The 15,913-nt window shown below is 42.2% G+C and overlaps 1 protein-coding gene across 1 annotated transcript in view; it reads left to right on the top strand.

Moving 5' to 3' along the window:
• The first annotated feature begins 2,057 nt into the window (after window positions 1–2,057).
• ITGAV (integrin subunit alpha V) overlaps window positions 2,058–15,913 on the top strand; it is a 48,068-nt gene continuing 34,212 nt past the window's right edge. The window contains exons 1-2 of the mRNA XM_075710090.1: window positions 2,058–2,215; window positions 6,908–7,035. Of these exons, the coding sequence (XP_075566205.1) occupies window positions 2,058–2,215; window positions 6,908–7,035 (286 nt within the window). The remainder of the gene's footprint in view (window positions 2,216–6,907; window positions 7,036–15,913) is intronic.

The raw sequence follows: 15,913 nt of genomic DNA, 5'->3' as shown, positions 1-15,913 counted from the left end.
TACTCCAAGGCAAAAGAGGAAACTGATACTAATTCTGAGATGTGATTCATTAGTTGCTGATAAAGAAAGCACCTTTTTTTTTTTTTTAATGTGAAAGGTGCTTGGGCTCTTTGAAGGAATAACTCATTAAAAGGAAAAGACAACAGACAACACTAAACACACCTAGTTCAAAGTTTTAGTATACTACTTTGTCTACACTGAATTAAGCCAATTGCATCAAAACTTCAGGAATACTTAATGATTATTAAGTCATGTCTCTCTTTGGTAGGTTAACTAACAGTTCTGTTATAAACATTATGCTTCTGACTGTATTAAGTTGCCTACCAGTATTCCTGATTATTTTAATTATTTTTCTGCCATGATGATTGCTCTCCATTGAAAACATCCTCAGTGTCTTCTAATTTTGCTTGCTTGGATCTTGTTACCTCTACCTGATGCACCCGACTTTTTAGAACTGAGCCTGCAAAAGTCCACTTACAGTCCATTTAACAGATTTCAAAGTAAAATGATCTCTTGTAGAATCTAAGTCTGAAATTTCACCAGTGGTTCCCATATCCAGTTCAAAAGTTTGGGGGGGAGTTATACCAGTATTTTGGAAAGACTCTAACTGGTGTAACTTCCATTCTTTAAATTAAACTAGCCCTTTAAGGTAGGACCTTTAAGATAGGACTTTAAACTTCTTGTTGCACCTATTGTGCTAGAATTTGTCATTACTGTTAAAGAGGCCTCAGCATAATCTCCCCAAGATGTGATGTGTTTTCTGAGGCTTTTTCTTGTATAGTTTTGTGGGTTTTCATATGCTTATTTTAGAAATTATTTTCTTTCAGGATTCCCTTAACTCTGAATCTGTCCCTTGGTAAATACGTATGGGATATTTTCAACTTGTATTTAGGGTTTGAAACATGGTTATTTGTTCCTTTTACTTTTTGTCATGCTCACATGAGAAAAGCGAAGCTGTAAGTTTAGACTTTTGGTGGCAGTGGTGTGAAACTGATTATGTGGTAACAGTATTGGGGTTTATGAATTAATATTCTGAATTAATGTGAGTTAATAGCACTTTATAGGTGTTCCAGCACGTTTTCTTTTTCCTGAAACACTGCTATACTGAGCAGATGTTGAACTCTGCTGTCAAGTTGATGTAGGCAAGGCTGTGAGGGATTTGACAGCAGCCTACAACTGCCTGAGCTACCATGATGACAGGGCTTGCACTCTTTACTGGTGACGGATGATTAAGGGCCACAAACTGCGACTGAAGATGTTCAAGCGGGCAGCCGGACGCTTCCTCCCCAGATGGGTAGCGCAGTGGTAAAACAAGAGGCAAGATCTCAGTCTGGGAGGTTTTACAGACCCAGCTCTCCACAGCCCTGTACCCGCTGCTTGGCATCCCTGCCACTGGTGGAGGTGCTGTAGGGCTCTGCTGTGACAATTTCACATTTCTTCATTTAATATCCTATTAGCTTGAAAAGCGTTGTTGTTTTCTCTGTGGACGGGTCTACGCTGGCGCTTACGAGCAAAGAGTGAAGTGTTAACGTGGGATTGTCTCCAAGACTTTGTAAGAAAAGCCTGAGAAAGCCTTACCAAGAAAGACTTTGGAAGACAAAGCGTGGATGTGTTACCCCTCTCCTTCCTTCTAGCGCTTCTCAATAGCCCCTGACCTCTTCAGGGGCTGGAGTGCAGCAGAAACTGTCTTAAGACTCAGGTGCCCAACCAAAGGGCGATCACAGGGCGAGGACTTCCCCCTCCCAGCTGAAATTTAATCTCCCTGGAGCTCCAGCCCCGCGCAGCTGCGCTCCCCAGCGGGGCCGGGCCGGGCCCGCCCGCTCCCGGCGGAAGGGAGAGGCGGGCGGGGAGCGGCGCGGCGGCCCCGGCCCGGTGCGGAACAGGGCCCGCCTCCGGCACCACATGATGCCGCTTCTCCTTCCTGCCGCCCCTGTCCCGAGGAGAAGAGGGAACTGGGCGCAGGGCGGGAGGAAGTGATTCCGCTCCCCTCCCCGCCCCGCCGCCGGCTGCGGGAAACGCGCGGCCCCTCCGCCCCCGCTCCCGCCGCCGGCCGGGCCATGGCGCGGCTGTGGCGGCTGCTGCTGCTGCTGCTGGGCGCCGCGCTGGCCCCGGGCAGCGCCTTCAACCTGGACGTGGAGCACCCGGCCGTCTACTCGGGCCCGGAGGGCAGCTACTTCGGCTTCGCCGTGGACTTCTTCGCTCCCGACCCATCGTCGTAAGTGCCCCGCCCCGTCCTGCCCCGCGGAGCCGCTCCCGTCCCGTCGCGGGCGGCCGGGGCTGCCGCTCCCCGGGGCGGGGGGCCCGTCCTGGCGGCCCCGTGCTCCGCTCCGCTCCGCTCCGCTCGCCCTGCGCTGGCGGCGGGGCCGCGGCCGAGGGCGGCGTTGTCCCGGCGAGGTGCGAGAGGCCGGCGGGGGATGGGGACGAGGAGGGAGATGCCGGGGGGGGGGTGGGCGGGAGAAGCCCCCCCCGTGTCAGCGTCAGCAGCCGAGCCGCCACCGCCGCTTCCCGGTGCGGGCTGGGGGGCGAGCCGACGCCAGGGCGGCTCTGGGAAGAGAAGCCATTGACTGGTGGGAGCCGCTCGCTCCGGCCGGGCTGCGTGGATGGGGAGCGCTGTGGTGGAGCCGAGCCGAGCCTGCCCCAGCCCCAGCCGGGCTGGCGGCTCTGGCGGCCGCGGTGCGCTGCCCGCGGCTGGCCCGGCACGGAGGCGGCGGCCCCGGCTCCGGCCCCGGCTCCGGCCCCGGCTCCCCGGCGGGCGCAGGCAGGGGCAGCGCGGCGGCGGAGCCGCGCCGGCCGCACGGACTTGGCCGCATCTCCTCCCCCTTCTGGGATGGCTCTGGCTGCCGAGACCCTGTTACCGGGAAGCAAAACTCGATTCCGTGCGGTCCGTAGGCACCCTAACACGGCAAAAACTTCGCACTGCTGGATTTTCTGAATAGCCTTGCCAGGCTGGGGTGTATGCAGATAGGGGTGATAATAAATCCAGTATAAAAAGGTGAAGGTATGGTATCTTGCTTTATTACGTCTCGCATCTGAGGGTTTGTCCCGTGAAATTTCAGAAGTTTTGCCGTTCTCTTTGTTAACTGCTCTTTGCAGAAGTGCCGTGTTTTGAGCTGTGCTCTATCTGCCCGGGTCACAAAACTGCTGAGGAGTCTAGAGGAGAAAAAGTTCCATGTAATACCCTCCACATCTGCTTCCTGAACATGTTCTTCTTTCATGTTACATGAAAATTAGGCAATGTGTAGTCGCTGGTTAGCTGGTGCGTTTCAGGCTTTTGAAGCTAGTGACGCGGCTATTCAAACTTGTGGCATTGCCGCAATGAATTAGCCTGTATTTCTCAAATGTGGGCTACGTTAAGATCCAGCTTTTGTCGCTTTTTTCCACCTCCTTTCCGATCTTAAGAAAGGGCTGTAAAGCTGGAAAAGCTGCTGGCTTCCGTCAGGCCGAGGGGATTTTCTCTCTCAATCTTTAGCTTATAAAAACTTTAGAAGCAAATTCTATGGCTATTGAGCAAGTCTTTTTGCAGTACATCAGCTAGCCTTGTTTGCATTTCTTTATTGCCTACAAATATTAGAAGTCCTCCTGTCTTAACTTGCACGTGTTGCAACATCTTTCTGTTCTATCTTAATCCTGTAAGTCATAGTACTGAAAGAAAAAAGGTTCTATTTGTATCCCTCCCTTTATTTTTAAGCCAGCATGTGTGGCTGCAGAGTTATCAGGAGACTGGTGAATGCATGTAGTAAACTTTCTTGCTTGCCTTCCGATAAGGAATTATGTGATCCAGCTTGTGTTGAAATTGCTATTTGGAACTTTTCTGTTATTTTTGTAGTAACTACTGACCTCAGAGTGCATGGCTGTAAAAGAAAACAGTGTTGGGTTTTTTTGGTTTGGTGGTTTGTTTTTTTTTTAACTTTGAACACTAGTGGTTTTCAGACAGTATGGAAGACTCCTTAGTATTTTTAAGGGAATTTTCTCCTCAGTTTTTAGCTGTGACTAGAAGTTAGTCTGCATCTGCTAAGCTAAAGTCTAGTACTGCACTTTATCTTAAATTTAAGCTCATAATTGAAACAAAGTAGCTGTGCGACTTTTACAGGAATAAGCTCTGATGGCATTAAATTTTGAGTTTATGCCTATTGGAGACTGATGTTTTTGCCTCCTGAAATAGCCAGAAATGCTTGTATGCTGTGTCCTCCAGACATAGGCCCATGTCTTCCCCATCATTCCAGAAGGATCAACATGCACATAATGCAGGCTGGAATGCCTGCAGATTCCCTCAAGCTGTTGGAGGGGAAAGAGGTAGTGATGAACAGCGAGCTCAGCGATGTCTGCAGTTAAATGTTAGGTAGAAAACTGAGTGAACAGTTTTGCAGCATGATTAGCAAAAGGTGTTCAGTAAAATGAGCCTTGTTACATGGTTTCTATTGAGTGACGTGTGTCACTTGGCTCCTACACCTTTGTTGTTGCTTTGGTGAATTTTTATTTATCATCTGTTCTTTACATGAGTACTAGAGATTAAGTAAATTTAGTTGAGCTGAAGCTATTTGGATTGACTGGCCTTAGAACAAAAGAATTTTATTAGTTCTTGAACACTCAAGCTGCTGTTTCATAGTCTGTTTTGACCTGCTGGATACCAAAATAAAGCATATTTAGAAGTCCAGTATGAAAGACCTATTCCGGGAGTCAGAGTGGGAGTCTTGTATCAGGGTGCTATGTGGTACCTGACAGAGCGTGTAACTGTAACACTGAGTAACTGAATAGAACTTCATAAAAACTGAAAAAAGTTCCTCATACACACTATGTTTTAAAAGGATTGCATTTGATAGTCTGTCTTCCAGTATACAAGTACATGAAAATACCAGTTAGTCTTTATTGGCCCATGGCAAAGCACTGGCAAGTCGTTATTCCTGTAAGTACACCTACGTAAATCGCGCTGCTGAGGATGTCAGTACACTCCCAGTCTTGTCCGCAGTGTTGTGCTGGGGCAGATGGTTGGGTCGTGTAGGAGGTAGGCAGCATCAAAACGTAGCTGGTGTATTCCCATGGAAATAACTCATTTCCCTCTATTCCCTCTTTCCCAAAGTATGTGGACTAGAGACTTCTTTGTATTTAGGTAATTTGGATGCTGTTATAAGACCTATGACAAAATCTGCTCGTTTCGTCTATGGTTATAAAAATGCATTTTTTGCTTTGGGAAAAGAGGTGACTAAACCTTCGTGGAGTCCCATAATAATTCCTTTATGGGCAATCTTGTTAATAAACTTCATCACAAAGATTATCTTAAGAAAGATTTAAAATATGTGATTACAGTGGGAATGATTTATTTTTTTAAACAAGTATTTAATTTGGGGGGCTTCTCAAATGCTAGTGATACAAGAGTAAAGTGGGAGGCAAGTTACCACTTGTTTAATAGATTGTAATTATAATAATTAATGTGTTTCTTGGCATTATTATGTTTATTTTTAAGCGTTTCTGTTATGCCCAGAGAGGACATTTTAAGTTGATGAAAGCATTTCAAATTCTTGTTCTTGGAATCTAGAGAGTCTATGAATGGCAACTAAGGGAAACAAATGGATTGCCAGCTAGCCTAGATTTTCTATCAGGGTCCACACCAGGAAATTTTTAAGGTTCTGCAAATTCAAACAAGCTGAAAACTAGTAGCCTGTGTTGGTCTTTATATGAATTGAGCTTTGATGAGGTGCTACGTGTTTATACCTGGTATTTACACGTTAGCTCTGTACTAAAGTGAAATCCGGAAGATGACTGTGAAAACCGGAGCAAGTTTGATAAGTCTGGATCTGCCTACCTGTAGACATTCTCTCCAACCAGTCTTGCAGCTTGTTCAGGTAACCCGATTTCAAAACTAAATAACCATAATGCCTGATACGGGATGATAAGACTTGCTCTTGCAAGCTGTATTCTCTCTTGAACAGTCTAAATGGAAACGATAGAGAAGATTTCTGATGAAAGGAAACATTTAGTTGTACGTCTTCTGTATGCCTTTTTCCTGAGGAAGTCAGTGTGAAGTATAGACAGTGCTGATGAGTCAAGTGTGTCTCAAAGGTGACAGGGTTCCTGGAAGATGTTAATAACCTTGTTAGAAGATGCCAAGAACCTTTTTTGATCTGGCTTTTGATTTGGTCTGTTTCTGACTTTGCAACTTCTAATTAGTTTTAACACCCGCACAGGCATAATCTCGTAGCAGTTCCTGCTCGGAGTGCACTTAACACGTTCATCTAAGGAGAGATTTATAAAAGCACAGCAGATCTTAATAAGAAAATTATTACTGCGGAACGAATTTCAGTAAAGATTCATTAACATACTAACTTGTGGTTGACAGTCACTTGGGTCCTTGGAGATTCTTTTCAAAAGAGCGTTTGCTAATACTAGGCTGACTCACCACTTCGTGCCTTCTGAGCTCAGAAGCACTACTGTTTTGTTTATATGTTGTTTCCATTTTCGACTGACTTCCTTGAATTATGCTTACCTACAAAATTAACCAGAAATTATGCCAGCTGATGACTTTTTTAAATTACAGAAGTACACGATTATCTATTCCACTGCATACATACGTATTTTTGAAAGGAAAAAAGAATATAAAAGGTGTTTATCTCATTTTAAATATAATTTTAAGTAGGACAGAATACTTTAATTTTCTTTTCTTTTGTCCCTTCTTTTCGGTAAATGTTTGTTGGTTTGGTTTTTTTTTTTTGGCCTGCTTTTGCTTGCAGAAAAGAGGGACCCCAGACCTAAAACTTAATATGAATTTCTCTGAAACTCGAAAGTTGCTCTAATCAGGTTTATATTTGAATGGGCAAGGCTTTTGCTTTATTAACTCTTCAGATGTCATAAAGTAACAACGTCTGTGCCTTAGGTATCGAAACCTTTGTTTTATTTCTTCTTTTTACTGCAGGATATTTCTTCTAGTTGGAGCTCCAAAAGCAAACACTACCCAGCACAACATCGTAGAAGGAGGCCAGGTGCTCAAATGTAGCTGGAATTCAAACAGAAACTGCCAGCCGATTGTATTTGATTCCACAGGTAACATGTAGTTGACTGGGGGGGGGGGAGATGGGGTGTCTCTGCTCTAATCCTAGTGTGAGTGCAGAAGGGATTCAGATTCACGTGGGGTTTCTTGATGGTTGGTGTGAACGCATCTGGTTTTGGACTGGCAACTAGTCAAGGATATTTCCCCCCCCCCCCCTTCTTTTTTCTCCCCTCTCTCTAGAATTCTGTTGTCCTCAGCATGTGCTGAAAGCCTGAGTGAGCATACATTATTCTTCTTTTGTTTTAACCTATTTATATTTCTCCTCTCTACTTTCCAGCAATCCTACAACATTTAGCAACCTAATTCGCAATAAATCCCAAGGGGTTTATTGCCTATTAAGAACATGGCATGTGAGGAAAGATACTTTTTAATATCAGCAAAGGTGGTATAGGCAGAGATACTCAGAAGTTGAACCTGAAACTGGGAGTATAAACTTCAAACTGTGGAAAAAATGTCCTTTTTTTATTTTTCCCCTCGGATCTAGCTTCATAGCATTTGTGACATTTATGATAGCAGCATTCAGGGTAGACTCAGGTCAGAGGCATTACGCACCCATTTCTGAAGTATACTAAAGCTGAGCAGCAGCGATGCTGACATGAAACGTTTCACTCGGTCTTCACGCTCTGCTGCACAGAGTGATTTCCACAAGCTGTGGCAGGTCATATGAGAACGCCCTGCATGCGCTTTTCTGCTTGAGCCATTCAGTGTTGAACCCTGTTTTCCGCAACATGTTTCAGGCCAGCGGGAAAACCTTTCCATGTCATGGGAGTGGATTAGCAAGACCCATGTGGTAGGGCAGAGGAAACACCTGTGCTTTTAAGGTCTAGTTGGTTGTAATTCATTCTTGCCTCTGCTGGTATTTTGACTTGGCAGTCTAAAGGCTATTAGATTTATGCAGCCTTCGTAAATCGTGTGTGATGCAGTGGAGAAGCTGCTCTTGCAATTCCATTGTCAAGGAATACCACAAAATGTTGTTGGTGTTCACATTTCAGAAACGTCCATATATTTTTCTGAAAAGTATTATGTTACTAGTCCTCTTGAGAGGGGAAAAAAAAAAAAAAAAACCTACATAATGGTACACACAAAACCCAGGTCATTATCAGTCTCTTTACTTCACTCTACAGGAATGTTTCTGCCAGATTACTGAAGCCCTCTAGTAAGCTGCAAAGTGTGACATTTTGTCTGCATCAGTGTAAGACAATAAAAATTGCTTTCAATATTTTTTTTCTTTTTTTTCACTTTGGGCTTATTGTTTACTAGAATACAAATGCGTTGTTTGGTTGTTTTTTTTAACGAAAGAATCTAGATGTCCCTAATTAATAACCACCACGAATATAAGAGGCAAAAAACTTCTTGTAGGGAAAGATGAGCCACATGGGTAGGTTCTAGGTGCATCTTCCAATAGGAATTGCAGGGCATTTATCTGTTTATACTGTGAATGTTTGCAATAGGCTTTTCCATATGCCGGGCAGAGTAGATACAGAGGCCATGCTGCTTTGCCTGTGTCTGTGCTTAGGATATACAGTACTGGGCAAACAAACAGTGTTTTGCTTATAATTTGCCTTTAAGTCATGGGCATGTTAATAGCTTGAAATTTAACAGTAAAAATAGCAGGTCATAATGGCTTAAGAGGATTTCTTTCAGGCACTTTTTAATTCATTCCAGCTTTGTGGCAATGAATTGGGAAATAATGCATTTGTCAATTATTCTCTGGGTGAGAAGGGGCATTGTATTTCAGCATAATAAAATAATAAACGCACTGAGACAAAATAAAATGTCTTTTTCTTTGTGCATAATACAATGCTCGATTCCCTGCGTTATGATGACAATGTCTTACTGCCAGCACAGTGTAAACCCCCACCCCTGCCTGCCCCTACCTCATAAGGTGACAGGGGTTGGGGGAGGCTTGTGATTCACTTCGCATGAAATAGGAAGCGGAAGATTTGACCGCTGCCTTGTGCTGCTAATGCGAAGGTGCTTTTTGTGGATGATTAAATGCAACGTCTGCAAGAATTCAGGTTCATCCATCACTGCTTCAACATTTGCGTAATACGGTTTGTAACTCCAGAGGTATTGCTTAGCCCTGCAATACAAGGCAGATTTTTATCCACCACCACCCCCCCCCCCAAAATTATTTAGCTGTTTTGTTAATGAAAAAAGCAGCACAGGTTCTGCATAATGAATTAGATGGGTTTCTTCAGGGTTCTTTTCGGATTGTTTACACCTAATGAGAAGTCTGACCTGTGAAAATAATGAGAACATTTGTACTCGTGGCTTTTCTCTGTTTACCTGTCAATGCCAAACTCCATATGCGGAGTTGCAGAATTATAATCGCTAGATGGCATGCCCCTGTTCCTTCTGTTTCCCTGCGCCAGATAGCATCGCTGGCAGATCCCAGACCAGGCCAAGCTGCTGCGCCTTGCATGTGGTGTCTGAGAGCAAGGAAGAGGCCGTGTTTCTGTGCTGTGAACGTAGCAAGGGAATGGAGGAAAGAGCGAGTATTGTTCTGGCTGTGCGAGGTTGTATTTGTCCGCTTGTCTCGTGGTTGTATCACAAATAAATACGAGAGTAGGGTTTTACAGAGGTGCAGCAAGCAAGGGGTTTTTTTTTCCTCTCTCAATTATTATTATTTTTTTATTCTTAAATATTCCTTCTTTTTTAGTTAAGTTTTCCTCCAGCTTTATGGGTTCTTTTCTCTTCCCCATCTGTACAAAGGCCACACTGAGCTGAGCTGCACAGCAGTGGCTGCACAGAATTGTGTTTTATTTTCTAACACTTGCTTTTGGCTTTAATATCATGTTAGCACAGAAGTGTGGTCATTCACGAGACAAATGCAACAGCTATAATGTAGCCCAAGGGAGAAGGTACTAGCTTCTTTATGTTAATCTTTGGAGGAGTTGTTTTATGTTAATCTTTAGAGGGGTTCTTCAAGCCCTTACTTTATACCAGTGTTGCTTGTTACTTGCATTTACTCTCACCCCAGCTCCTCTGGAGGAAAGCGATAAATCGTTAAGTTGATAGTTCCTGTAATACTAAACTTACTACTTTGTGTTTTCCTTCCTGTATGTGGTAACTCAGCTCTTTCAGGAGGGGAGCTGGGCAGTAGGAGTCCATTCATCGAAGTCACATAGCTCTCATGCTGAAAATATATGTATTTCCTTCCCTTTCATGCCCTCCCCATCAGCGTGTAACACAAGAAACCCCTCATTAAAGCATATATTACAGTTTTTAAACTGCTGACTGAAAAAAAATGTTCTTTCACTGTTCCTACACAGCATATTTTCTCATTTAAAACAGCAATATATCTGCAAAGGGCAGGGGGGATCTCCCCTTGTTCTAGATCTCCCAGCACAATGGTTACACTCATGTAAGAATACACTAGAGAATATTCTGTATATATGTCTGTGTGCGTGTGTTTCCGTGCATGTTATACTAATTGCTTTTGACGTTCTGGTATACATGGTGGCTTTGGAAGGCAAAATGTTTATATCGCACATTAACACTTCCCAAATGTAAGGATGCTTCGCTGTGGGGCTTCTGAGCATTTTCGCATTGACATCAGTTGGCTTTGATTTAACATAGTTATGACTATGTGAAAATTGCATAACAAACATGTGTGGTAGAGAATGCCCTCAAGTTCAAGGGTGCGTATAGCTGTACTGCATGTGCTCGTGCGTACTTTTAAAGGCTTTCAAGTATCATTAGGCATACGTTTCAGGCTGGCTTTTGCTCTTAGAAGCACATAAAGGTTAAAGTGAAAAGGGAACCAACCACCTGAGCAAGCTTCCTCACATGCACGCTTTCGTTGACCCTGTTGCAAAACTGAAATACGAAGTAGTGCTTGTATCTGTTACTTTAACAGGTTATCGTGCAAATCTAGATAGAAATAGATCTGATTAAAAAGTGCTATGTTAGCGCTGAACTTTTCTTTGCCTTGTTCCTGTTCACCTTGTTAATTCAGTAGCTAAACCTACTACTGTCACAAAACTAAAGTTTCTGGTATTTGTATTCTTTTATATCTTGACTTCTTACTGCAGTTGCCACAGCATTACCACGATTTCAGTTGAATTGTTATGTAAAATACTTGGGATTTTTTTCCCCCTCTGTCTCAGTTAACTTTCAGAGTTTAAGAATGTGTAGGAGGCTGTATTTTTTCAGGACAAGCACTGCAGGGGGGAATTTACATTCTGAAGATAGTATATTATCCAAAATTGTCATAAGCATAAACAGTATTAGTAAATCCTTTCCTTTGCAAGATGTTTTACATTTCACATTTAAATTACCAAAAACCGAAAGTTACAGGTCAAGGTGGGTAAATATTTGTCTTTATTCTTATCTGTTCTCCACACCAGATAATTTTGTGACTGAAAATTTAGTTTATTTTTTGTTTTAATCCATAGCAATAGGGGAATGTTCTGAAACTTATAAAGAAGAAAGAATCTAGGAAAGCAAATGGTGGAAAAACTGCTCTTGGAGCTTGCCGAGCCCTAGTGCTACTCTTTCTACAAGACTGACTAGAGAGGTGGTTCCTCTCTTAGAAAGCTTAACAGTTGGCTTCATGGGCTAGCTGCTTAGCAGCTTTTTCCAGGAAAAACATATTTCTTGTGGGTAAACTGTAAAAGGAATGCACTTAATATAGCAGTCCATTTTCTGCTTCTGACCAGTTTTGAGACAAAGGTCCAAAAACATTTGTTTTAAAGACACATTTATTCTCCCTCCCCTTTTCTCCTTCCACAGCCTTCACGGACTAGCACAGCAAAGCTTGCATAGATAGTACCAAACATTACTGAAAGTATTTCCATAATCTTGCTCAGGGAAAAAAGTCTTGACAAGTTAAAGGTTTTTCTGTGAGTTGTATTTATTTTGTATAGTTGTTGTATAGTTGTCCATTTTTTGTGTATGAAATTAAACATGTTTTTTCTGTGCAAGAGGAGGATCAAAAGCTCACTGAGCCAGACAAAACCAGTGAGCAGAGGGGTGGTTAAATGGGCTTTTTGGGAAAATCAGCAAGTCATCTTTATGCTTTTATTTTATGTATTTTACAGCTTGGCATACATGGATTAGCAGGGTGGATACACTTAGCTAATTGTCTGACATCTAGATAAATACCTCCATTATTTGGCCATGGAATTTTAGAGAGCAGGATCACTCTGAATTTTCATTCTGACAAACAAACAAAAAATTCTTCAGAGACCTATGTAACCAGTTGGAGTTAATCAGAGTGTACACATGTGAGCAATATGTAGCAAATTAATGTAAACCAAATGAGTTTCCTATGTGCTTGTTTTCCAAAAGGAAACAATGTTCATAATTATTTGTATTATTTTACTTTTCATCTTTGGGGTTCTAGCTCTTCATCACTCAAGTAGGTTGGTAGAAACAGCATTTCTTCATGCTCCCATGGCTTTTCATAAAAATGTAACAAAACGGTTTTGTGACAATAAAGTTTCTCTTGCAAAAACCTGCCAGTTTTTTCATGAAAACTTTAACTGAGAAGTGTTCCTGCTCCAGTACAGGATGCTTGATAGCGCAGCTCTTTATGTCAGCATTAAAAAGTGCAGTACTGAGACTGTTTCAAGAGCTGCTGCACTTAGAATAATCTGATGAAATGCAGACAGCTCTACGAACTGTTATAAAGGAAAATATGCTCATAAACCAACTTTGAACGTCTATGCTAATGAATCACAGGTTTCTTGAGCAGATTTTGTTTTTAGCACAGAAAGATCTACTTGCTCAGACAACGTATTGTTTTGCTCTTCTGAGACATAGTATAACAGATTCACACACTGCCAAATTGTCATTCCTTCTTTTGGTAAAAGCTTTCCCTGCTGCTTTCATTCTCTGTATCAGATCTCAAAATTCAAGACTGGGGAACCTTACAGGAGCTGTTGAATACTAGAAACGAAGAGCGTCTCAAATGTTTTCAGCTCTGTGTGGTGTGTTTTTACTGCTTTGGAAAAAGAATTCAGCATAGCCTCTGGCTGCATAAAGCTTTCTCGCTCTGACAGTTGTACTGTCCCTCCTTTCCTCCCCTTCCCATGTGTTTTGATGCACCAGAGTAATTTTAGAGAAATGGTTTGTTCTCCAATATTTTTCTGTGCTAAAAGAGGAGAAAGACACTTTTGAAAAGGAAAATACTTATAAAAACTCTGCTGATTCCTCCTTGTGTTTCCATGTTGGTTTTTTTTTTTTTTTCCTATCCCCAAGTGGGTGATTCTAGACAATAGAAGTCTTTGTTTGGAAGCCTAAACCACCAGCTTGGCATGGCTGTATCTATCTGTGACCTATTTAGTTTGAAGTGGGTATTTTAACTGCCTTGCGCAGCTTCGTGCTGTACCATTGCACAGCGTAAGATCTGCTGATGTTGGGAAGCTATGTCTGGAGTGGGTGTCGTGAGCTTATATTTGCCTTTTGGAGATTTTGATCATTTGGAGATGTTGATCATTTGTGCAAATGAGTCAGTTGCTCATAGCTCCATCTTTTCCACTTATGGAATAAGGAGACTGATAAGGAAGTGTGGGATATGTCGGTATTTTGTGAAAATAACGTGCTTTAACAAAGTACTGTTTTATTTTTAGCTGATTGTTTTATTGGTATTGGGGTGCAATCTGTATGGGGATTTCAATCTCAAAGGCTATCAATTTAGTCAACAAAACAATAAATCTTGTGAAGACCATTCATTCATTTGTAGTAAAGTGGATTGATTTTTATCTCGCTCAATCTGTCATTACCTCAGTCCCATTGAAGTTTGTTATCCTTATCGTATGTGCTGGTATAACTGAAGTTTGCAATGGGCTCCGGGTACTGCTCTGAATACAAAAGAGGGCGGCAGAATGTATAAAACATCCTCTGCATCTCGTTATAGCTGACAGTGGAAAAATGCTCATGCTTTTGTGATTAGGTAGACTCCTGCGTGAATACTGTTGGCTCTGTCTTTGTGTGTAGCTGGATCTCAACTGTATGACAAGTTGGAAAAAAAAGTGTCTTTCTTATATTAGGCACCGGGAAAGATGCTTTTGTTCCAGCACTGCCTGGGGAAAGAAGCAGGATTCATACCTCGGAAGAGGGAAGGGGAGTAGTGGGAAGCTCTGTATTCCCGTCTCCCTGAGTCATTAACAAAACACTGTGGCTAAACCAAGGTTGCTAAACCACTACCTGCCTCACAGCATCAGGAGTTTCAAGTAAAGATAAGCTTGTACTCACTCGCTCTTGCCTCATTAACTAAGGGTGAAATCGCTGAGATTTGGGATGGAACATCTTTTATACCTTCATAGACCTTTATACTGTGTAAAGTTCTCATACTATGAAAACAGCGCTCTTGGATAGTTTTTTCAGTTTGCCTTTCTTTTGGCTAGCTGCATAAAGTTTCCCTTTACCTAGAGGGGGCAACATCATTAACTTTGAATTGGCATAGTTACAAAGAGGTTTATTTTAGTGGAAATTCTGTGAATTGGGTGCCTATCTAAATTTTACAACTTCTTATGTATTCATAGTATGACACCGAACCAGGCTTCATCAGTTCGGTGCCTCTTGACTGGTGATTACCTCAGTGAAGTCTGGCACTCTAGATCAGGGGCAAGTGGCTTAGTTCAGTTTTCTCATTACCATGCAAACAGGCGGGCTACAAGTTACAACTTGATCCACTTACTCAACTGCAGTCATTTTGTTGTAACACCATTGTTTCTGTAACTGATAGCATTTACATTGGAGAAAGAAGGTGCCAACTTTTGGCTGATAGCCAAAAGAAATTCAGCACAAAAGAACTTTTGATCTTTTTATTATTATTTGGAAGATGGCTTAGACTTCCCCCCCACCACAACCACTTTTTCTGCAATTTCCACTCAGCATCCCTCCACATTAGTTTCCATTTATAAATCTAAATCCCACGTAGCACAGTAAAGTGACAGCGTTCCACTGGTCCAGCAGCAACAACGCACCTCTGTAATGGATTTTCAAAGCAATTCTCTTCCCGCCTTGACAACTCCATCGCCCCACCTGGAAAGTACTTTGTGAGACAAAGCGCTGTTGACTTGGCATGTCAGCCCTTTTTCCCTAATGGAAGAGTTACATAAAATCATCATGTGATGTCTACTACAATGAGAAGGAGCAAAGGAAAAACCATGGCATAAGCTGCCTTTACAGATACAAAATAATACCCTATGGCCAAATGACATAATCCTGGAATTAATGATCCATCAAGTAGAAGTCCTTGTAGCGGCTGCATTTTAGCCTGACAAATAGCATTGTGTAAGATCTCTGAATGTGTTCTTGAATAAATCTAGGCAGAACATAGTTTGTGTTGCCTAGATATATTTGTTTGAATGCCTGTTTAAAATGTACATCATTGGTTTAAAGACATTTCTAAGGTATTCTTGAGACAGTCTAAATTGAAAATAACTTAGAAATACAAGAAGACCAGCAGTGGCTATAAGAACCGTTATAGCAGTAAGGCTGACTATATTCCATCAAAACGTTGGTCTGGATTTATAGATCCCTGTATGTTTAAATCCTACCTATATTACAGTTTGCTTCATTTAATGTAGGAACTATTTTTACCGGTTATGGGGGAAGGCTTTTGGGTTGTTTTGTTGTGTGTGTGGTTTGTTTTTTGTTTTTTTTTTTTAATAGCTACCACTGAAAAGTTATACCATGATAAAATAATAACAAAGTCAGGGTCTTTATTTATACTAAAACACAGAAGTCAGTCCTTTATCTTCCCATGACAAATCTACTTTACAGTATAGCTAGAACACCTTATTTAACTCTGATTTGCTTTAGTGAGGCCTCACATTTAAGTGTTCTTCATGTTTGTTTTCCCCAGTCAGGAACAGAAACACAAATTATTTCTCATTTAAAGCAAGGGGATTTTTG

The sequence above is a fragment of the Pelecanus crispus genome, chromosome 5 (assembly GCF_030463565.1).
Source record: "Pelecanus crispus isolate bPelCri1 chromosome 5, bPelCri1.pri, whole genome shotgun sequence".
In the NCBI taxonomy this organism is placed as follows: Eukaryota; Metazoa; Chordata; class Aves; order Pelecaniformes; family Pelecanidae; genus Pelecanus; species Pelecanus crispus.
The sequence above is the reverse complement of the archived record's forward strand: the minus strand, read 5'-3'. Positions and strand labels throughout refer to the sequence as shown.